This window comes from Ammospiza nelsoni, chromosome 6 (genome assembly GCF_027579445.1).
Source record: "Ammospiza nelsoni isolate bAmmNel1 chromosome 6, bAmmNel1.pri, whole genome shotgun sequence".
Lineage (NCBI taxonomy): Eukaryota > Metazoa > Chordata > Aves > Passeriformes > Passerellidae > Ammospiza > Ammospiza nelsoni.
The window spans coordinates 11,774,548-11,795,280 of NC_080638.1; the positions used below are offsets into that span (position 1 = coordinate 11,774,548).

The 20,733-nt window shown below is 69.7% G+C and overlaps 6 protein-coding genes across 6 annotated transcripts; 3 read left to right on the forward strand and 3 right to left on the reverse strand.

Moving 5' to 3' along the window:
- Positions 1 to 702: 702 nt before the first annotated feature.
- Positions 703 to 1,680, reverse strand: TIMM10 (translocase of inner mitochondrial membrane 10). Its single transcript, XM_059474150.1, has 2 exons — positions 1,459 to 1,680; positions 703 to 961 (listed from the first exon to the last, which is right to left on the reverse strand). Exons 1-2 carry the CDS (start codon positions 1,527 to 1,529, stop codon positions 760 to 762), a joined length of 273 nt encoding a protein of 90 aa, XP_059330133.1. The 5' UTR covers positions 1,530 to 1,680; the 3' UTR covers positions 703 to 759.
- Positions 1,528 to 5,590, forward strand: SMTNL1 (smoothelin like 1). The gene is given in 10 exon segments (XM_059473912.1): positions 1,528 to 2,375; positions 3,028 to 3,322; positions 3,433 to 3,612; positions 3,809 to 3,986; positions 4,089 to 4,122; positions 4,217 to 4,357; positions 4,956 to 5,058; positions 5,127 to 5,278; positions 5,359 to 5,455; positions 5,457 to 5,590. Coding segments are annotated over 10 exon segments (2,076 nt in total). The 3' UTR covers positions 5,505 to 5,590.
- A 135-nt stretch (positions 5,591 to 5,725) lies between these two features.
- On the reverse strand, positions 5,726 to 7,821 carry LOC132074500 (ubiquitin-conjugating enzyme E2-18 kDa-like). The gene is given in 6 exon segments (XM_059474355.1): positions 5,726 to 5,873; positions 5,876 to 5,916; positions 5,988 to 6,174; positions 6,639 to 6,683; positions 6,685 to 6,729; positions 7,510 to 7,821. Coding segments are annotated over 6 exon segments (462 nt in total). The 5' UTR covers positions 7,531 to 7,821; the 3' UTR covers positions 5,726 to 5,750.
- Positions 7,557 to 11,389, forward strand: SERPING1 (serpin family G member 1). Its single transcript, XM_059474356.1, is given in 11 exon segments — positions 7,557 to 7,623; positions 7,843 to 7,869; positions 7,872 to 7,911; positions 8,085 to 8,154; positions 8,259 to 8,925; positions 9,011 to 9,148; positions 9,229 to 9,432; positions 9,837 to 9,979; positions 10,258 to 10,477; positions 10,955 to 11,109; positions 11,111 to 11,389. Coding segments are annotated over 11 exon segments (1,827 nt in total). The 3' UTR covers positions 11,207 to 11,389.
- A 432-nt stretch (positions 11,390 to 11,821) lies between these two features.
- Positions 11,822 to 14,566, reverse strand: YPEL4 (yippee like 4). Its single transcript, XM_059473913.1, has 6 exons — positions 14,499 to 14,566; positions 13,828 to 13,987; positions 13,472 to 13,753; positions 13,026 to 13,069; positions 12,830 to 12,938; positions 11,822 to 12,066 (listed from the first exon to the last, which is right to left on the reverse strand). The coding sequence occupies exons 1-6, from the start codon at positions 14,564 to 14,566 to the stop codon at positions 11,977 to 11,979; spliced, it is 753 nt and encodes a 250-aa protein (XP_059329896.1). The 3' UTR covers positions 11,822 to 11,976.
- A 299-nt stretch (positions 14,567 to 14,865) lies between these two features.
- Positions 14,866 to 17,173, forward strand: CLP1 (cleavage factor polyribonucleotide kinase subunit 1). Its single transcript, XM_059474396.1, is given in 3 exon segments — positions 14,866 to 14,984; positions 14,986 to 15,661; positions 16,361 to 17,173. Coding segments are annotated over 3 exon segments (1,467 nt in total). The 3' UTR covers positions 17,033 to 17,173.
- The last annotated feature ends 3,560 nt before the right edge of the window (positions 17,174 to 20,733 follow it).

Consider the following 20,733-nt stretch of genomic DNA (forward strand, 5'->3'; position numbering starts at 1 on the left):
CACACGCTGCCGGGCTGTGGGCACAGGGACAGCGCCCACCCCCTGCCCGTGGTCCCTCTGGGTGTGTGTCACATCCTGCCCCTCGGTGGGTGTCCCTCACACAGCGTGGGGTGTCCCTCAGCGGGTGTAACTCACTGGGTGTCCGTGTCTCCCAGTCCCTCATCCCCTCCAGGTGTCCCCAGGGGTGTGTGGGGTGTCTGTCTGTGTGTGTGCACACTGTCCTCATGTGGGTGTGCTCGTGTCCCCGTATGTGGGACTGTCGCCATGCCCCCTCCCCGTGGTCTCTGGCTGTCCCCACATGGTCCTTGCCCAGGCAGAGTTGTCCCTGGGTTGTCCCCACGTGGTCCCATCTGTGTATCCTCAAACAGGGCTGGGTGTTCTGGGGGTGTCCCTGCGAGGGTGTCCCTGTGCCCTGCCCCTCGAGGGCTGTGTCCCTGTGCACGGCCCCCCGCTGTCCCCTCTGGTGACCCCCAGCACAGACAGACAGGGAGGGGCTCAGCCCTGTCCCACCCCACTGGGGATTACAAGGGGCTCAGCCCAGCTCTGCCTAATCCGGGGGATTACACGGGCTGGGCCCAGCCGGGGGGGGCACCCAGGGGTGCCCCCCACAAGGGCACAGCACGTGGCAGCTGGGGATAACAAGGGGGGCTCCCAGCAGCAACCACAGGCACCACGTACCCCAACAGACGGCCACAGGGTGGGTTTGGGGACGAGGGGAGCGCAGCAGACGCCCAGGTTTATTTGGTGATGGGTGGGGGCTCAGGCGGTGCCGCTGCCCTGCTGCATGCGCTTGAGCAGCTCCTCGTCCTGCAGCGACAGCTCCGTCAGCTTCTTGCCCATCCGCTCGTGCACCTCCAGGTACTTGGCCACGCAGCGGTCCAGGCACACGCATTCCCCTTTGGACAGCTCCGACTCCTTGTAGAACGGTGGGACGCACTTGCGGTGGCACGCCTGGGTCATCCTGCACGGAGCGCACCGCGCCTGAGCCCTGCGCCGGCCGGGACCCGGCCCCGCAGCCCAGCACACCCCGACCCCGCCATCGCCACCCCCGGCACCCCGACCCCGCACCCCAACATCTCCTGTGCCCCGCCATCGCCACCCCGGCACCCAGCCTCGCACCTCAGCACCCCCCGTTATCGCCATCCCCGGCGCCCCCATCCCTTGCACCCCAACACCTCCTGCACCCACATCATCGCCCAGCGGGGCCCCGGCCTCTGCACCCCAACCAGCCCAGCATCCCCCGTCATCGCCACCCGGGCACCCCTAGGACCCCCCGCCGTCCCCATCCTCAGGCATCTCCGGTTCCCCTCCCCATTTCCCGGCTGTCTCCCAGGACCCCCCCGCATTCCCCTACAGCCCCAGGGTCCCCCAGTGCCTCTGACACCCGCTAGTGTCCCCCAAGCCACTGACACCCCCGGTATCCCGGCGCCGCCAGTGCTCTCTCCCGGCGGGCCTCACCGGTTGTACATGTCGGCCATCATCTCAACCTCCAGCTCGGCCGCCAGCTGCTGAGCCCGCAGCGGATCCATGGCGGCCAGCACCGGCCCCGCTCGGTCCCGGTCCCGATCACGGTCCCTCTGGGCCCGACCCCGCTCGGATCCGCCCCGCTGGACCCGCACGGTCCCGCTCGGTTCGGGACCCGGCGGCGGCTCCTGCAGGAACCACGTGGGCGCCGCGCTTCCGCCCACCCGCGCAGCGGCCCCGCCCCACCGCCGGCGCCGGCCAATCGCGTGCAGGAAGAGGCGGGACCAGGGGTGCGCCTCTGTCGCTGAATGGTCCTGCGGAAGGGGCGTGGCGGCGGCCGCGGCCGAGCGGCGGGAGGGGAGCGGCGGAGCGCGCGCTCGGCCCGGCCTTTGCCCCGCAGGGGGCGGGGTCACGGCAAGGGGGCGTGTCCAGGCCCGGGAGGGCGTGGCTATCGCCGGGACCTCACCCGGGCATGGCCGGGGGGCTTCGGGTCCCTCCCTGGGTGTCCCCTGTTCCTCGTGTCCCCGGGTCCTCCTGTGTCCCGCCGTGCTGTTCGGGCTGTCCCCGTGTGCCCTGTGTCCCCACGTGTCTGTGTCCCCCATTGTCCCCGAGAGTCTGTTTCCCCCGCTCTCCCATGTCCCCGGTGTGTCCCCCGTGTGGTGTCCCCGCTGTGTCCCCCGACCAACCCCGCATGTCCATGTTCCCCACCTCGCCCGTGTGCCTGTGACCCTCAAGTCTCCCTGTCCCTGCCCAGGGTGTCCGTGTCCCCTGTGTCCCCCGGGTCGCACGACACGGTTCGGTCCCCTCCCCGTGCGGTGTCGCCGCTGTCCGGGAGGGGCTGTCGGCGCGTTCCCCCTCCGCAGCCGTGCCCGGTGTCCGGCCCGGCCCCACGCGTGCCCCGCGGGTGGGCGGTGAGTGAAGGCGGCACCTGCCCCCGCCGGGTAAAAATAGCGCCGGGCGGGGGGGCCGGGGCGCAGCGGGGCCGGCGGAGCGGGAGCAGCCGCAGGGTACGGGCCGAGGGGCTCGGGGGGCTCCGGGGGGCTCCGGGGGATCCGGAGCACCGGGGCTACGGGAGCGGCCGGGAGGGTGCGGGCTGGGGGGCACCGGGGAGAAGCACCGGAGGGCAGCTAGGGAGACCGGGAATGGGCTGTAGGGGGCGGGCAGTGGGAACGGGAGGGCAGCGAGAAGACATGTGGGGCCGGGAGGGGGACATGGCGGGGCCGGGATGGGATCTGGGCGCTCGGGAGGGGACAGGGGGGCAGGAGGGGTCACGGGGGGGCTGACATGGGGCATGAGGGCAATGGGAGGGTTGGTTTGGGGCTCGGGGGGCTGCTGGAAGACCTGAGGGGCCGGGCTGTGCTGTTGGGGTGCCGGGATGGGGCACGGGGGGGCCGGAGAGGGACAACTGGAGTGCACAGCGTGGGAGTAGCAGGGCTGGGGGAGGGCATGGGGACAGGGACGGGGACAGGAGGGGGCTTAGCCGGGCTGGGGGGCTATGGGGGGCACGGGCAGGCTCACGGCGTCATCGGGGGGCACCCTAGTGACAGCCCTGTGCCCCTGCAGCAGTGACCGCAGCAACATGGAGGCTCTGGGAGACGCTGAAACCCCCACCTCGGACACCCCCATTTCGACAACCCTCACCTCGGACACCCCCGCCTCGGACACCCCGACCCCCGGCACCCCCACCCAGGACACCCCCACTGCGAGCACCCCGACCCCCGGCACCCCCACCTCGGACACCCCGATCCCCAGCACCCCCACCCAGGACACCCCCACTGCGAGCACCCCGACCCCCGGCACCCCCACCCGGCACACCCCCTCTGACCCCGCCGCGGGGCCCGGGGAGGGCAGCGGGGAGGCGACGACTCCCGGGGCTGGGGAGGAGGCTCAGGAAGCGGGGGGCGATGGGAGGGACACGGGGGGTGAAGGGAAGGATACGGGGGCTCAGGGGAGGGTACGGGGGGAGAGGCTGCCGGGGATGGCGGGGCAGAAGGGCCCCGGGGTGCCGGGGGCGATGCTGGGGATGGTGGTGCCGATGCCGGGGCAGGGACAGCCGGGGGCACCGGAGGGGGCACCGAGGGCGGTACCGAGGAGGGCACCGAGGGAAAAGCGGCGGCGGCAGCAGCGGGCAGCTCCCAGCGCCGACAGGTGAGGAGGGGTCGGGAGGGAGGCGGCGGCACAGCCAGGGCAGGAGGAGGTGGGGAGGGCAGCTGCGGTACGGATGGGGACCGGAGTGGCTCTACTGGGGCAGGGTGAGAGTGCCAGGGCCAGCATGACAGTGCCAGGGACATTGTGTGAGTGACACTGACCGTGCTGGCAGTGCCACCCTGCCTGTGCCTTACAGGAACCCACTTGGCTTCAGGACGAGGACGACGAGCTGTGGCCTGAGTTCCCTCCCTGCTCGTCCCCAGAGGGGGCCACCAGCCCCACGTCCCCCATGTCCCCTACGTCCCCCATGTCCCCTACATGTCCCACGTCCCCTACGTCCCCTGTGTCCCCAGCATCCCCAGTGTCCCCCACAGGTAAGAGCCATTTGGGCAATGGCACCCGGGTGTCCTGGGGTCACTGCTGCCCCACAGTGCCCTCTTCCAGCGCTCTGACCCCTCTCTCCTCTCTCCTTGCAGCTGGCACCGCCGAGGACACGGGGGGCAGCACGAGGTGTGTCCCCACGGGTGGCACCCCGGTCCCCCACGGCAGGGATGGCACCCCACAGCACCCTGCTCATGGCTGTCCCACCCGTGTGTGCCTGCAGGGCTGCTCCAGCGGGGGGGACACGGGACAAGGCAGCCCCCGGCTCGGCGGGACAGAGGCTGAGGCTGGAGGGGGCCGGGGGACGCCCACGAGTGGGGACCCGGGCACAGGGGCGCAGCGCCATCCTGGAGAAGTTCGGAGGGTGAGGGGGCCTGGCCCCGCGGGGGCAGGAGGGGCACTGAGGGAATGGGGGACCCGGAGTTTTTGGGGGCTGTAGATTAGCCAGGGACAGTGGGATGGATGAGCCGTGGAGCAGTGGGGGTGCTGGAAGGCAAAGGGAGGGACAGGGGAAATTGGGGGGCATGGGACAGGGGGGCTGTTGGGGGGCTCTGGGCAATGGGGTCACTGGGGAACTGGGGCTCTGTGGGGCAGTGGTGGTACAGGGGGGACATGGGGCAATGAGGGAGGGTTTGGGACAGAGGGGGTATTGGGGGCATGGGGCAATGAGGGGTACAGGGAGGAATGGGGGGTCCGTAAAGCAGTGGGGTGGTGGGACAGGGGCTGTGTGGCCATGGGGCAAGTAGGGAGGGTTTGGGACAGAGGGGGTATTGGGGGCATGGGGCAATGAGGGGTACAGGGAGGAATGGGAGGTCCACAGAGCAGTAGGGGGTTGAGACAGGGGGGCCTGTGCGACCATGGGGCATTGGGGGCCCAGAGCCACGGGGCAATGGGGTCACGGAGGGGCTGGGGTCCCTGTGAGGGACCGTGGGGTGGGGATCCCACATGCCAGGTCCCCCCAGGGCTGCCAAGGGCCCAGCCCCGCACCTGCGGCGCTCGGGGGGGGCCGCCACGGTCAAGACGATGCTGCTGGAGTGGTGCCGCGCCCGCACCCGCGGGTACCCGGTGAGCACCGGGGGGGCGGCGGGAGGGTCCGGGGGCCCGGGGGTGGCCTGACCCCCCTGTCCGCGCAGAACGTGGACGTGCAGAACTTCTCGGGGAGCTGGGGCAGCGGCCTGGCTTTCTGCGCCCTCCTGCACAGCTTCTTCCCCGACGCCTTCGACTTCGCCGCGCTGGAGCCCAGCGCCCGCCGGGACAACTTCGCCCTGGCCTTCGCCACCGCCGAGTGCGTGAGCGCAGCGCCGGCCCCTCGGTGCCCCCGGACACCCCGGGCGGCGCCGGTGACCGCCGTGTCCCTTGTCGCAGGGAGCGGGCGGGCTGTGCCCCGCTGCTGGAGGTGGAGGACATGGTGCGGCTGCCGGTGCCCGACGCCAAGTGCGTGTACACGTACGTGCAGGAGCTCTAACCGCTGCCTGGTGGCCAAGGGGCTCGTCAAGACCAAGAAGCGCTGAGAGGGAGGGTCCCCCACAGCCCCCAAGATGTGCCACCCCGTCCTCGTCCCCTGCTCTGTCCCCCAGCAGTAAAGGCCGTGCTTCCAGGCGGTGGTGGCCTCGTCTCTGCCCAGTGTCTGGGCACTGTCACCAGGTTGGGGCACAGCCAACCAGGATGGTGACATATCCCCCAGGGCTACCGGAGCCCCCCACCCTCCCAGTGAGGCCCCACGGAGCCGGAGCAGGTGATGCAGAGAATTTACTGCCCTATGTGCGGGGCTGGGGGCGCGGCTCGGCGTGGAGCCGGGTGTGCTCCTCCGCCCGGAGCAGGAACTCCTCGGGGCGCTCCTGCAGCTCCCGGGCCACGTCGGGCCGCAGCAGCCGCCGGGGCCGGGGTCCGGGCTGTCCAGCTGCAGCAGCAGGTCCTGGAGCACTGCAGGGGCGCGGGGGATGTCAGGGGGGCGCCCAGGCCCTGCGCCGTGCCCCTGCCCCCGCCGTGCCCACCTTGGATGGCGCGGGTGGCGGGCTCCCAGTGCCCGTGGCTGGTGAGGGGCTGGCACACGCGGCCCTCGAGGTCCACGCTGGGGTGGTAGATGGGCGTGCGGAGGGTGGCGCAGGGCGGCTCATGCGGGTGGTTCGGGGAGAAGGTCAGCTCGAAGCGGAAGGCGCCAGCGTTGTATGGGGGGTTGTTCTGCCGGGGTATGGGGGCACCTCAGCCCCCTCTGCCGCAGCGTCCATCGCGGGAGGGGGGGTCTGTCCAGCCCTGATACCCTGTGCCCCTCATAGAAACTACCTGTGCCAGCCCGAGCCCCTCAGGAGGGGAATCTCCACCCAGTGTCCTCAGAGGGACCCTCCCCAGTTCTGTCCTGCGGGGAACCCTCACTCAGTGACACAGCCCCGTCCCAAGGGGGACCCTCACTCAGTGACACAGCCCCGTCCCAAGGGGGACCCTCACTCAGTGGACACAGCCCCGTCCCAAGGGGGACCCTCACTCAGTGACACAGCCCCGTCCCAAGGGTCACCCCCGTCCCTCCCACGCCCCCAGGGGCACATCCTTCCTCAAGCCCCCATGTTCCCCATGCGCAGGGGACCCCCCCGGCCCACTCCCAGGACTCCCCGCAGCCCCCCGTGCCCCCCGTGCCTCTCCCCACGCACGGGCAGCAGGAGTCCCGTCCAACGCCGCACGTTCCCGTCCAGCGGCCCGCACGTCGCGGGCCCCCTCCCAGCTCCGCGCCTCCTCCAGCTCCTGCGGGAAGGGGTGGGGCAGGTGTGGGCGGAGGTGTGTCCCCAGAGACCCCTCCATAGGGTAATCCTCCCTCCGGGACAACCCCCCCTCTGGGCGGGGCCGCCTGCAGACCCCGCCTCAATAGGCAGGGTTTATTTACCGGGCACGCTTTTATGGATGGGGCCCGAATTCTGGACACACCCCTGGGCGGGGCCGCCCCGCCGGGGAAACGAAACTGAAACGTGCCGGGGTGTTTGTCAGCCCCGCACCGGAGACCCTGCACCCCGGTACTGCTTCTCTCGCACCCCGCCACCGGGACCCCCGGCACTGACACCCGCAGCACTGCCTCTCCCCGGCACCGGGACCCCCTTACCGGGCGCTGACATCCCCTAGCACTGCCTCCTACCGGTACCGGGACCCCCTCACCGGGCACTGACACCCCCAGCACTGCCTCTCTCCGGTACCGGGACCGCTTTACCGGGCGCTTGACATCCCCCAGCACTGTCTCTCTCCGGTACCGGGACCCCCCGCCCCGGCACTGACACCCCCAGCACCGCCTCTCCTCCCCGGTACCGGGACCCCCTCACCGGGCATTGACACCCCCAGCACCGCCTCGGTACCGCTATCCCCGCATTGGCACTAACACTCCCCAGAACCCCCTTTCGCACCCCGGTACCGGGACCCGCGCACGGCGAGCTCGGCTGCCCCCGGTCCCCGCTCCGGTACGGACACCAGGATCCCCGCGCCGGTACCGCAGCGGCACCGGAGTCCTGCTCCCGTCCCGGTGCCCCCGGTGCCCACCTTGGCGATCCGCCCGGCCATGGTGATCGGTACCCGGTGCCACGGGGATGGGCTCCGTGGGGTCACGCCTCCGGGCGGGCGGGACGCGGTTCTGCGGCCGCGCCCCCGGCACGGGTGGGTGGGCACGGACGGGCCGGGGGCGGCCGGCGACCCCCGTCACCGCGGGGTGTGCCAGGGGTGACACAGAGCCGGCACCCCGCGCAGACGGGCGGCTGACGGGAGCGAAACGGGACGCGGGGCCGCATCCCGGCTGCCTCCGCACCGCCGTGCCCGCCCCCGCATTACCGGCCGTGTCCCGGCTGATTTACGGGAAGCTCCTTAATTTTTAACTAGGCAGGGTCGGAGCCGGCCAGATCTCCCGGCGCCGCTGGACACGCAGGGACCGACCCGCCGGGCACCCAGGTGGGCCCGGGGCGCTGCCGCCCCCCGCCCCTCACAGCCGGTCCAACGGGGGGACAGAGCGGGGGCACCCCGGGATGGGGGTACTGGTGGGGGTGCGGGCGGTGCAGGGTGCGGGGTGTCGGGGTGGGGGATGCTGGTGTCTGTCCTGTCCTTGACCTGTGCCCTCCCGCCAGCATGGCCATCAAGACACTCTGGCTGCCTCTGGCCTGGCTGGTGGCCACAGCCACGGTCACTGTCACCCCGGTAAGTGCGGCTCAGGGACACGGCTCCCTGTGCCCGACACTCCTCCTCATCCGAGCCCCCACGCGGGTGCCCCATGCCTCCCTCACACATTTCCCTGCGCCCAGGTGCTCGCTCTGGAGGCCCCTCCCAGCTGGACGCCACTGTTTGGGGAGCCCCCGACACCTCCTGTGCCCCCTGTGCCCCCTGCTCGCACCCCCGCTCCCTCGCAGGACGTGGGGACCCCCAGCGCTCACCCCGAGGGGCTGCCGGGCTGGGGTGTCACAGATGTGACAGCGCCGGCGGGGACACTGGAGGAGCTGGACCCTGCAGACCATGGCTGGGGTGTCACAGATGTCCCCAGCCCCGCAGCGCCGGAGGGGCCACTGGAGGAGCTGGACACTGCAGACCATGGCTGGGGTGTCACAGATGCCCCCAGCCCCAGCCCCGCAGCGCCGGAGGGGCCACTGGAGGAGCTGGACACCGCAGCCAATGGTTGGGGTATCACAGATGCCCCCAGCCCCACAGCGACAGAGGGGGCACTGGAGGAGCTGGACCCCATTGGCACCACGGCAGTGCCCCCGCCCGGCACCAGCGCCCCGCCGTGCCCTGGGGACGAGGAGCCGCCCGACGCCTGCGGGGAGCCCACGAGGGAGCAGCGGGCTGCCGTGGCCGAGGCTCTGGGCACCTTCGCCCTCCGCTTCTACCAGCGCATGGCAGAGGAGGCCGGGCCCGACGCCAACCTGCTCTTCTCCCCCATCACCGTCGCCACGGGGCTCTCGCACCTGCTGCTGGGTGAGGGGCTGCCCGCGGGCACCGGCGCCGCCGTGTCACCGCTGTCCCAGCCGGGCACCGAGCCGAGCCTCCTCTGTGCCCGCAGGCGCCCGCGGAGAAACCCAGGAGCGTCTGGCCGCCCTCCTGGCGTACCCGCCCGGGCTGCGCTGCGTGCACGGCGCCCTGCAGCAGCTGGCCAGCACGCCAGGCCTCTTCTCGGCCGCCCAGATCTTCCACAACCCAGGTGAGGCGGGCACCGGGTGCCGGTGGGGCGCCGCTCTCCGCCGGGCACCGGGGCTGACAGCGGGCCGTGCCGCCGCGCAGAGCTGCAGCTCCGGCCCCGCTTCCTCAACGACTCCCTGCGCTTCTACGGCGCCCGCCCGTACGCCCTGAGCGGCAACGAGAGCCTGGACCTGCAGCGCATCAACGCCTGGGTGCGGGAGGCCAGCAAGGGGCTGCTGCCCTCGCTGCTCTCCGCGCTGCCCCCCGAGCCCAGCCTGCTGCTGCTCAGCGCCGTCCATCTGCGCGGTACGGCTCCGCCACTGGGCATCCTCCGGGCATCTCCCGTGTATCCCCCCGGCCATCCCCCTGTGCATCCCCTCGGGCATTCCCCTAGCTTCCCCCAGGCATCCCCCTGGCATTCCCTCGGGCATCCCCCTGAGCATCCTCCGGGCATCCCCTGGGTATCCCCTGGGCATCCCCCCGTGCATACCCCGAGCATCCCCCGGGCATCTCTCGGGTATGCCCCCGGCCATCCCCTGGGTATCCCCCGGTCATGCCCCGGGCATCCCTCGGGCATCCTTCGGACATCTCCCGGGCATCCCCCTGAGCATCCCCTGGCCATCCCCCCACCATCCCCCGGGCATCCTCCGGGCACGGGGCGCCCGGCGCGGCCGCCCCGGTGCCCCAGCCGCGGTGCCGTGTCCCCGCAGCCGCCTGGCGCACGCCGCTGGACCGCAAGAAGACGGTGCTGCTGCCCTTCCTGCGTCCCGGGCACCGCCCCCGCAAGGTGCCCACCATGACCAGCGCCAAGTACCCCGTGGCCTCCTTCAGCGACTCCCGCCTGCGGGTCCAGGTAGCCCCGCCAGGTGCTGGGGGTCACTGCTGGGGGGATGGTGGCATGATGTCACTGCAGCGGCACTAAGGAGGAGTGCCAGGCTGTGATATAGCTCCTGCGACACTCGGGGAAGGTGCCAGGCTGATGTCACTGCCCTGGCACTGAAAGGGGCACAGGCTGTGCCCTCGCTCCCCTGGGGCTTTGGGGGACGCCAGGCTGGCACCTCTCTGGTGGTACCGTGGGGGTGCCGGTCCGTGGGGTCCCGCAGTGGCCCTTAGGGGGGTTCTGCCCCACAGGTGGGGCGGCTGGAGCTGCACGGGGGGCTGAGCCTCGTGGTGCTGATGCCGCGGGAGCCGCTGGAGCCCCTGGAGAGCCTGGAGCGGGCGCTGGACCCCGCCACCTTCCTGGCGCTGCTGCGGCGGGCGGTCCGCACCCCGCCCCGGGCCACCGCGCTGTCCCTGCCCCGCCTGCGCCTCGACCTCGCCCTGGACGTGGTGCCTCTGCTCCACGACATGGGTAAGGACACCTCTGGTGGCACCGCTGGGGCTGGCTGGGTCACATCGCTCCCGGTGCGGTCACCTTACACGGGCCCCTTCCCTCCCCTGAGGGTCACTTTCCCCAAGGTCCCCAAAGGCCACAGTGTCCCCGGTATCCCCTGAGTCCCCCCCACCCTCCCGTGTCCCTGGTGTCCCCCATGTCCCCAGTGCCCCGGATGTGCCCCGCTGCCCCCAGCGCCCCTAAATGTCCCCTTACATCCCAGTATCTCCAAATTATCCCCAGCGGCCCGAGCGTCCCCATCCTCCCCGGTGTCCCCCTCATATCCCTGAGCGTCCCCTGGCGCCCCCCAGTGTCCCCCGCTGTGTCCCTGTGTCCCCATGTCTCCGTCCCTCCGGTTTTCTCCTGACCCCCCGTGCCCCCGGCTCCCCTCGGTGTCCCCTCGCCGCCGCTGCCCCCGCGTTGGGCGGGGAGTGTCGCTGAGGCCGGTGCCGGCAGATTTCGGGCTGTTCCTGGACGCGGAGCTGGTGCGGGCTGGCGCGGGGCGCCCGGCCGCGGTGGACACGGCGCGGCACCGGGCGGTGCTGGCGCTGGACGAGGCCGGCGTGGAGGCGGCGGCGGCCATGGCCACCTCGGTGGCGCGCTCGGCCCTGTGTGCTGGAGGCCCTGCGCCCCTTCCTCTTCGTCCTCTGGCACAACAGCGGCGACTTCCCCGTCTTCATGGGCCGTCTCAGCGACCCGCAGCCCTGACTCTGCTCCTCCTGTGCCTGTCCTCCCTCCTTCCATCTCTCCATCCTTCCCTCCCCGCCCCCTCCTCCCCTCCATCCCTGCCTCCTCCTCTCCCTGCTTCCCTCCTTCCCTCTCTCTTTTACCCCTCTCGTCCCATCCTTCCCTTTGTCCCTCCTCCCTCCCTTCCTTCATCTCCTCTCCACTCCTCTCTCTCCTCTCCTCTCCTCTCCTCTCCTCTCCTCTCCTCTCCTCTCCTCTCCTCTCCTCCTCTCCTCTCCTCTCCTCTCCTCTCCTCTCCTCTCCTCTCCTCTCCTCTCCTCTCCTCTCCTCTCCTCTCCTCTCCTCTCCTCTCCTCTCCTCTCCTCTCCTCTCCTCTCCTCTCCTCTCCTCTCCTCTCCTCTCCTCTCTCTCCTCTCCTCTCCTCCCTCCTCACTCCCCAGGGCACCAGGAGATCCCTTCCCCTCCCGTGCCTCAGTTTCCCCGCCAGCTCGGGGTCCCAATAAATGCACCATCCACCTCCTGCCTCCTGCGTGTGAGGAGGGGAAGGGACAGGCTGGGGGCACCAGGGACCCCCGTTCTGTGCCAGGCTGTGTGCCAGGGGTGGTGGCAGCGCGGGAGCAGGTGACAATCAGCACCTTCCTAAAAAAAAGCGCCTTTATTGCCCTAGAAAAGCCCCGCGACCCCCGCGGCCGGTGCCACCCGGGGGGCGCCGGGGGGCACAGCAAAGGTGCCAAGGAGGGGGTGACCCAGCGCCCCTCCAGGTGCCCCCCAGTGCCAGCCGCGGCCCCGCCTCAGTCCCAGCCGTTCTCCTTCACCATGTGCGACATCTCGATGATGAACTTCCCCTCCTTGTACTTCTGGCTGCTCTCGAACGCCTGCTCCTGTGGAGGGGGACGGGGACACACACAGTGTCACCCCCGTGTCCCCACGGGCACTGCCTTCCCCAGGCCTTGGGGGTGTCCTCAGCAAAGGATTGGGTGCCCAGAGCAGGGATTGGGGTGCCCAGGGTGGGGATTTCGGTGCCCAGGGCAGGTTTGGGGTGCCCAGGGATGCCCATGGAAAGGGTTTGGGGTGCCCGGGGCAGAGTTTGGGGTGCCTTGGGATGCCTATGGAAAGGGTTGGGGTGCCCAGAGCAGGGATTGGGGTGCCCGAGGATAACCATGGAAGGGTTTGGGGTCCCCAGGACAGGGTTTGGGGTGCCCAGGGCAGGGTTTGGGGTGCTCAGGGATGTCCATGGAAAGGGTTGGGGTGCACAGGGCAGGGTTTGGGGTGCCCAGGGATGCCCATGGAAGGGTTTAGGGTGCCCAGGGTAGGGTTTAGGGTGCCCGGGGATGCCCATGGAAAGGGTTGGGATGCCAGGGTAGGGTTTGTGGTGCCCGGGGTGGGGACTGGGGTGCCCAGAGCAGGGTTTGGGGTGCCCAGGGATGCCCATGGAAAGGGTTTGGGGTGCCCAGACAGGGATTGGGGTGCCTGAGGATACCTGTGGAAAGGGTTGGGGTGCCCAGGGCAGGGACTGGGGTACCCAGAGCAAGGTCTGGGGTGCCCAGGAATGCCCATGGAAAGGGTTGTGGCCCCCAGACAGGGGTTGTGGCCCCCGGGCAGTGCCAGCAGCAGGAGGAGGTCCCAGCTGGGGGTGGCACTCACGTATTTCCAGCCCAGGGTGGTCTTGCAGCTCTGGCAGAAGATGTCGGCCACCGAGTGCAGCCCCGTGAGCAGCAGGCGCTGCTCGGCCGGCCCGCAGCCCACGTTCACCCTGCACCGAGCACAGCGGGGCTCCCACCACCGGCCCGGCACCCCCGGGCTCCCCTCCCGCCGCCAGCCCCGGTGCCCCGGTACTCACACGGAGTTGAACAGGTAGGCACGGCCGTGGCTGCCCTGGAAGGACTGTGGGGACACGGCGAGTGTCACCGGTGCGGCCCCCATGGTTCCCGCACCCCTCCCTTCATGTCCTGCTCCCATCGCGCCGCACTGCCACCGGCTGGGGACACCGTGGGGGACACCTGCCAGCCCGGGGACACTCAGGGGGACACGGCTACCTCCGTGGGAGCCACACGGGTCACGTTCCACCGCCAGCACACCGCGCCGTGGCGGGGGGGTGGGGGGGGGTGCTTCAAACTCAGCACTCTGGGGACACGGCAAGGGGACACCCGCTGTCCTAGGACACCCCGGGGACACGGCAAGGGGACACCCGCTGTCCTAGGACACCCCGGGGACGCGGTGAGGGGACACCCGCAGTCGCAGCACACAAGGGACAGTGCCCGCCCAGGCCGGGGGTGGCGGTGGCACCTTGGAGATGAGCTCCTCGTGGCGGGCCAGGTGCGCCCGGCAGTGCACGCAGCTGTAGGTGCGGTGCGAGCGCGGCAGGTAGCTGCGGAAGGTGCGCGGCGGCAGGCGGGCGGCGGGCGGCAGGCGGCGGCGGGCCGGGCCCGGGGGCGGCATGGCGGCGGCGGGCAGCGCCCCGGGGGGCACCGCGCAGCCCCCGCACAGCCGCTCGCACGGGAAGCAGCGCAGCAGCGCGCCCAGAGCCGCCGTCCCGCCCGGCAGAAGGAGGCGGAAAAGGGGGGCGGCCTGCGAGGGGAAGGGGGGCGGTGAGGGGGGACCCCTCCGCAGCCTCCCAGGGGTGGGCGCTCCGCGAATGGAACCGGCTGAGAACGGGCGGAGTGACACCGGGACAGCGGGGACACCGGGACAGCCGGGGGGGCAACGGGGGGGCCGTCCCAGCATGGGTCTGGGGTCTCTTCTCGAAGCGTGGGGGAGTCCCCGGGAGTCCCCAGGGAGTGATGGAGGTCCTGAGGGGGAAACCTGCGGGTACCGAGCGGAGGGAATGTGGAACCGGGGGAAAGATGGTGGGAGTCCCGCCGGGAGATGGTGGGGGTCCTCACGGGGGTGATGATGATGGGGGTCCCAAGGGGCCGGTTGGGGGTCCCGGGGGGGGATGCCGGGGATTCCCGGGAGGCAGGAGGGTGCCGGGGGGATGTTTGCGGTGGCGGTGAAGGAGGACAGGGATGTCGCCGTGGTGGGGGGGGGGGGGGGGGGAGGAATGTCAGGATCGCTGAGGGACACGACGGGGGCTCGGTGGGGCTGTGGGGACTCGCGGCGACACGATTGGGGGGGGGGGGTACCGGGTTCCGTGGCTTCCCGGGAGCCGCTCACCGCCCGCCGCTGTCCCCGCCGCCGCTGCCGCTGATGTCGCCGCTGTCCCCGGGGCGGGCGCGGGGGGGCCCTGCGTGCCCGGGAGCCGCATCACGGCACCGTGACTCATCCCGCGGCCGTGACGTCACCGCCCGCCACCGCCGCCGTGACGTCACCTCACGGCCCTCCGACGTCAGCCCGGCCGCCGGGGATGCGCTGCGACCCCCGGGGCACCTCCCGCTCCCTCATGGCCCCCCACATTCCCATGGATACCCCGTCCCTCCAGACCCCGTGTCCCCCCGTGTACCCGTGTTCTGCCTTGTCCCCAGGGTCCCTCCGTGTGTCCCTGTCCCCCCGTGTCCCCATGTCTCGCCTTGTCCTCAGTGTCCCTCCGTGTGTCCCTGTCCCCTCGTGTCCCCCCTGTGAGATGTAAATCAGGCGGGGGGCGGGACTGTGTAAATGTCGTGCGAACGTCATGCAAAGGATCCCGGGACTCATCCCGAGGGATCGGGGGGGGTGTGGGAGAGGGGGAGCCCCACTGTGATGAGATGCAAACTCGGGGCGGGGCCGCAGGCGATATGCAAATGAGATGCAAACGAGCCGCAGGACCGGGACAGGACACTCCCCCTCCCCACGTGACCCGAGTCACTCGCGCTCCCGGCGCGCCTCTCTGACGCCACTTCCGTCTCGGCGGCGGCGGCCGGGGGACACCGGGCCCGGGACCCCCGCGTCGCCGTCATGGCGGACGACGGCGGCGAGGAGAAGAAGCAGGTGGCCAAGTTCGAGCTGGAGCGGGAGACGGAGCTGCGCTTCGAGGTGGAGGCGGGGCAGACGGTGCAGCTGGAGCTGCTGACCGGCATGGCCGAGGTGTTCGGCACCGAGCTCACCCGCAACAAGAAGTTCACGTTCGACGCGGGCGCCAAGGTGGCCGTGTTCACGTGGCACGGCTGCACCGTGCAGCTCAGCGGCCGCACCGAGGTGGCCTACGTGTCGCGGGACACGCCGATGCTGCTGTACCTGAACACGCACACGGCGCTGGAGCAGATGCGGCGCCAGGCCGAGCGGGAGGACGAGCGCGGGCCCCGCGTCATGGTGGTGGGGCCCACCGACGTGGGCAAGACCACCGTGTGCCGCCTGCTGCTCAACTACGCCGTGCGCCTGGGCCGCCGGCCCACCTTCGTGGAGCTGGACGTGGGGCAGGGCTCGGTGTCCATCCCCGGCACCATGGGCGCGCTGTACATCGAGCGCCCGGCCGACGTGGAGGAGGGCTTCTCCCTGCAAGCCCCCCTCGTCTATCACTTCGGCTCCACCACGCCCGGCACCAACATCAAGCTCTACAACAAGGTGAGCGTGGAGGGCTTGGCCCGGCTCGGGTCTGGCCCCGGAGTTCCCCGGGATTTCCCTGCGGGGTGTCTGAATCCCCGGGTGCTGTTTGGGGACGGCAGAACGTGTTTTAAAAACAGCCTCGTGCGCGGCCAGTCACCCCTTCCCAGCTGTGGGATGAGACAGGAGGACACGAAGTTGATGAAGGGAGACAGAGCACCTCCCCTATGGAGACGGGCTGGGAGAGGTGGGGCAGTTCAGCCCGAAGGAGGAAAGTTTGTGCCCTGACCTCAGAGCAGCCTTTTCCATCCTGAGGGCCTACGGGGAATCTGGAGAGGGATTCTTGTCAGGATCTGGAGTGATAGGGTGGGGTGGAATGGGTTCACAGTGAGAAGTTTAGGGTGGATATTGGAGAGAAATTCTTTTAGTGTGAGGACAGTGAGGCCCTTCAGGGTCGCCTAAAGAGGCTGTGACTGCTCCATCTCTGGAAGTGCCCCAGGCCAGGCTGGATGGGGCTTGGAGGAAGCTGGGCTGGTGGAAGGAGTCCCTGCCATAGGGAACTGGGTGGGCAGGGACATCTATTCCAAGCCAGACCATTCCACAATTCCATGATTTCGGAATGGAGGCCTTGAGAGTTCTGAAGGAGCTAGAGATGGTGTGGGGATGGTGTGGGGACAGCGTGGGGACACGGGTGCCTGGGTGTGACCCCTCCTCCCGCAGATCACGTCGTGCCTGGCCGACGTCTTCAACCAGCGCTGCGAGGTGAACCGGCGGGCGTCCGTCAGCGGCTGCGTCATCAACACCTGCGGCTGGGTCAAGAGCTCGGGCTACCAGGCGCTGGTGCACGCCGCCTCCGCCTTCGAGGTGGACGTGGTGGTGGTGCTGGACCAGGAGCGCCTCTACAACGAGCTCAAGCGGGACCTGCCGCACTTTGTGCGCACCGTGCTGCTGCCCAAGTCGGGCGGCGTGGTGGAGCGCTCCAAGGACTTCCGCCGCGAGTGCCGGGACGAGCGCATCCGCGAGTACTTCTACGGCTTCCGCGGCTGCTTCTACCCGCACGCCTTCGACGTCAAGTTCTCCGACGTCAAGATCTACAAGGTGGGCGCGCCCACCATCCCGGACTCGTGCCTGCCGCTGGGAATGTCGCAGGAGGACAACCAGCTGAAGCTGGTGCCGGTGACGCCGGGGCGGGACATGGTGCACCACCTGCTGAGCGTCAGCACTGCCGACAGCCCAGACGACAACATCTCCGAGACCAGCGTGGCCGGCTTCATCGTGGTCACCGGCGTGGACCTGGAGCGCCAGGTCTTCACCGTGCTGTCCCCGGCCCCGCGGCCCCTCCCCAAGAACTTCCTGCTCATCATGGACATTCGCTTCATGGACCTCAAGTAGGGGAGGGGCGGGATTTTCCTCCCCTGCCTCCTCCTCCCTGTGCTCCCCCCTTGTCCCCCCAGCGCGGTGTGACCCTGCTACAGCACCCGCCCTTCGGTTTTATACTTTTTGTACAATTTGCTATTAAATCTGGAAGCCTTTGCCGCTGGTGAGCGTTTGCTGAGGGTGGTGGGTCCCCGAGGGGAGCGGGGATTGCCGGCCCCGGGCTCCCCCCGCGCCCGGAGTGCGCAGCGCCCGGTCCCGGCCGCCCTCCGTCCGCCCCCTCCGGCTCCCGGTGTGGTACGGCCCGCGCAGGCGCCGAGCCTCCGGCCGTGGCCCCGCCCACCGCGGCGTGAACGCGCACGCCCGCTCCGCGGCCTTGCGCATGCGCGCCGCGGCTGCCGGGGCGGGCCGGCGGAAGGCGGCCAATGGAGGCGCGCGGGGGGGCGCGGTGCGCACGCGCGCGCGTGACGTCCCGCCCGCCGCAGCCGCCGCCGTCCGTGCCCGGAGCCGCCGCCGCGCGCGGCCTCCTGCCGGTGAGTCACGTGGGCCGCGCGACCCCGCCGGGTCCCCGCCGCTCCGGCACCGCCGCCGCCTCCCCGGCCCGCCGCTCCCTCGCGCCTTTCGCCGGGGCCCGGCCGCAGCCGCCCCCGCCCCGCCGCTGCCCCCGCGGCTCCCCCCGCGCGCGACTCGGGCTGTGCCCCGGTGCCCCCTCACCGCGCCGCGGACCCTCCTGCCCGGCGCCCCAGCGAGCACCGACCCCTGCCCCGCCCGCCCCTCTGGCCGCGGCCCCGTTCCGCACGGCCGCCTGCCCGATGGTCGCGGTGCCTCCGCCCGGGAGCGCCGCTTCCTCCTGCCCCGGCTGCCGTGCCCGCGGCCCCGCCGCCACCGGGACCTTCTCCTGTGCCGCGGGGGCTGCGGGAGCGGCGGTGCGGGGCCGGCGGGGAGCGGTGCCCCGCGGGCTGGGGCCGCCCCTGCGCACGGTGCGGGGTGAGCGCTCCGGAACGGGGCTCGTTCCCCGCCTGGAAACCGCCCGGGGCCCGGGAGCGGCCGCAGGGAGCCCCGGGGGACTGTCCCGCACCCGGCCTGTCCCCGGTGCCCCCGGGAACGCCGCCACCGCGCTGTTGTGGGGCACCGGAGCGCGGCCTCTGTGCCGCGGCCCATGGGGACCCGTGTTTACAGCACGGCCTCCCCTCACGGCACCGTCCCTGTTCCCGGTGCGGGGCACTGGAACGGCTCCAGCCCGGCCTCCCCTCAGAGGGAATTCCCACATTCCCGAACGCCTGAGCTGTGTCCCCCCACCGCGCCGGTTCGGAGGGGATCGGCTGCCCCGTGCTCCCCGTGGCTCCGGGAGTGGTTTCCCCGGATTTGCCGCTCCCGCCCCGGCACAGAGCTGGGTTTGGGCCTCAGGGGGCTGCACCCTGCACCGGGGGCTGCTCGGGATTTTTGGGGTGTGTGAAGTACAACCGGAGCCTTGTTCCGATCAAAGCCAGAGTTATCTTGGAGCCTCTTCCTGAGCTTAACCCAGTCACCACCGGCCCTCGGCCGGGCCCGGGTGCTGCTTTGGCGGGCGTTTATTCCCGCTGGTTCCCAGACCAGCAGCCTCATCTGGGAATGGAGAGGGCGGTGGTTGGGTGGGTCCAAGGGGAGACCTTGAACTCCCCTGTGAGGGGCCTGTCCGGGGACATTCCCACCTGTCGCTGTGCCCGGTGTCTCCCGACACAGTGACAAGAGGCTGGCGCTGTCCTTGCTCGCTGTGGGGCCCGTTGGGACGCGGCCTCGATGGATGAGGCATTGTTCCTCCTGCTTTGGCCATAAAATGGGGCTAATCCCGTGTAAAGCAGCGGGATGGGCTGCGGAAGGAGGATGGGAGCGGTGTAAGCCCTGGGCAGGAGATAAGCAGAGAGTGATTCCAGCCTTCTGGCTGTCTGCAGTGGAGTATTTCTCCATGTTCTGTGTTGATCCTTCTGTACATCCACCTGGGAGAAAGGCAGGTGTGCAGGGTGCACCTGGAGCTGAGGAGCAGCCAGACAGACATTGCTGTACATCCTCCTTTGGAATTAAGAGCAGGGAGGTGTCCCAAAGTGTCCTGTTGGGGCAGATGCTCCGGTTTGGACACAGGGCAGTGACCAGTGGGCATCTCACGCTGGCATTGCTCCAGCCATAGTGCCAGGTTTGGGAAAATTTGCACTTTCTCTGATGGATTTTGGGGTGTGAATTGTTAGCTGGCTGGGGACAGGGTGAGCAAAGGGAGGAGGGAGTTCCTTGTTCCATGGGCACCCCTCACTCACTGTGCCAGGCAGGGAGCTCTGGAAGGGCTCTGTGGAACTCTGGGCTGCAGCTGATCCAAACACAGTGGGAACAGGTGAAGCACATCCCGTCTGCCTCCCTGCAGCCGGGATCTGCCCTGTCTGGGAGTTGCCTCACGTGGAAGGAATTGTTTGTGTGTTTGCCCTGTGCCATCGGGGCAGGTCCCTGGGAGCTGTGGGTTTGGGAGGTTTGGGAGCCGGTGACCGGGAGGGAGCTCTGTCTGTCCTGCCTGTGCCATGGATCCCAGGGGTGGCAGGGGCCATGTGGTTGATGCCAAGGTGCATTTCCTCCTTCCCGGGCAGGAACAGAGTGAGGGAGGAGGGAATGTTGGGAGCTGGGGACACGTGTGTCCCCATCCCAGTAGAGGTGGGGAGCACCTCCTGCTCCAGAAGGGACAAGGCATGGAGCACCTGGCTGTGTGTGGGAAGGCTGGAGAGGGGCTGGAGCAGATGAGCAGAGTGGGGAAGGAGGAGAACAGGGCTGGGAGGGGAGTAAATCAGTGAGGCTTTACAGGGCCTTGAACCAAGAAAAGGAGATGCAGGCTCAGAGAAATGGAAGGTGACAGCAGCTGTGCTTGCACATATGCCGAGGGAGGGAATTTGGAATGAGAAGAAATCCCCAGAAATGGAGGTGAAGGAAACAGGAGCAGCTCCCCTGTATGAGTGCAGAGAAACCCTGGAGAGTGGAGGTGACTGCTCCAGAGGTGGCTGAGCAGAGCAGAGCTGGGAAAGTGCTCCAAAAAGGCAGTGCTGGGATGGGAAAACCAGGTGGAATTTCTGAGGGAGAGGGAAGGGGGAGTGAGCAGTGACACAGGCGCTGGGGGAGGAAGGAGCAGGGCAGGTTTGGAGGAGCAGCGGGAGAGGAGGAGTTGCTGGGCTGGAATTGGCAGAGGGAGAGGAATGGGAGGCAAGAGCAGAAAGGAATGGGAGGCAAGAGCAGAGCCCATGCAGGCCACAGGTAGGCAAGATGAGCTGGGAGCTCTTTGGAGCAGGGAGGTCTGTGAGTGGCCTTTGTGGATAGGGACAAAGTGGCCAGTGAGACAGAGGATTTGGGGCAAAAGTGGAGGGAAAGGAAGGGTTGGTTGACCAGAGGTGAGGAGGTTGTAGGGCTGGGAAGGAATATGTGTGTTTGGGAGAATTGGGGCCTGAATTTGTGGAATCTGTGGGAATCTGCAGTGGGTTTTCCTTGTGTTTCTCCTGGACCCCTTAAGGATTGCAGAGCAGAAATCCCACATGTTGACAGCTTTTTCTCTGGGCCTCTGCAGCAGGGCTGGGGAGTGCTGTGGGGTCTCAGCACACATGGGGATCAGGAAGGCATTCTGGGGAGCAGTGAGGTGGCTCTGGGAGCCGGGATGGGCTCCTGTTTGATCAGTTGTGGAGTTATTCCAGGCACAGGCAGCTGGAGCAGGGATG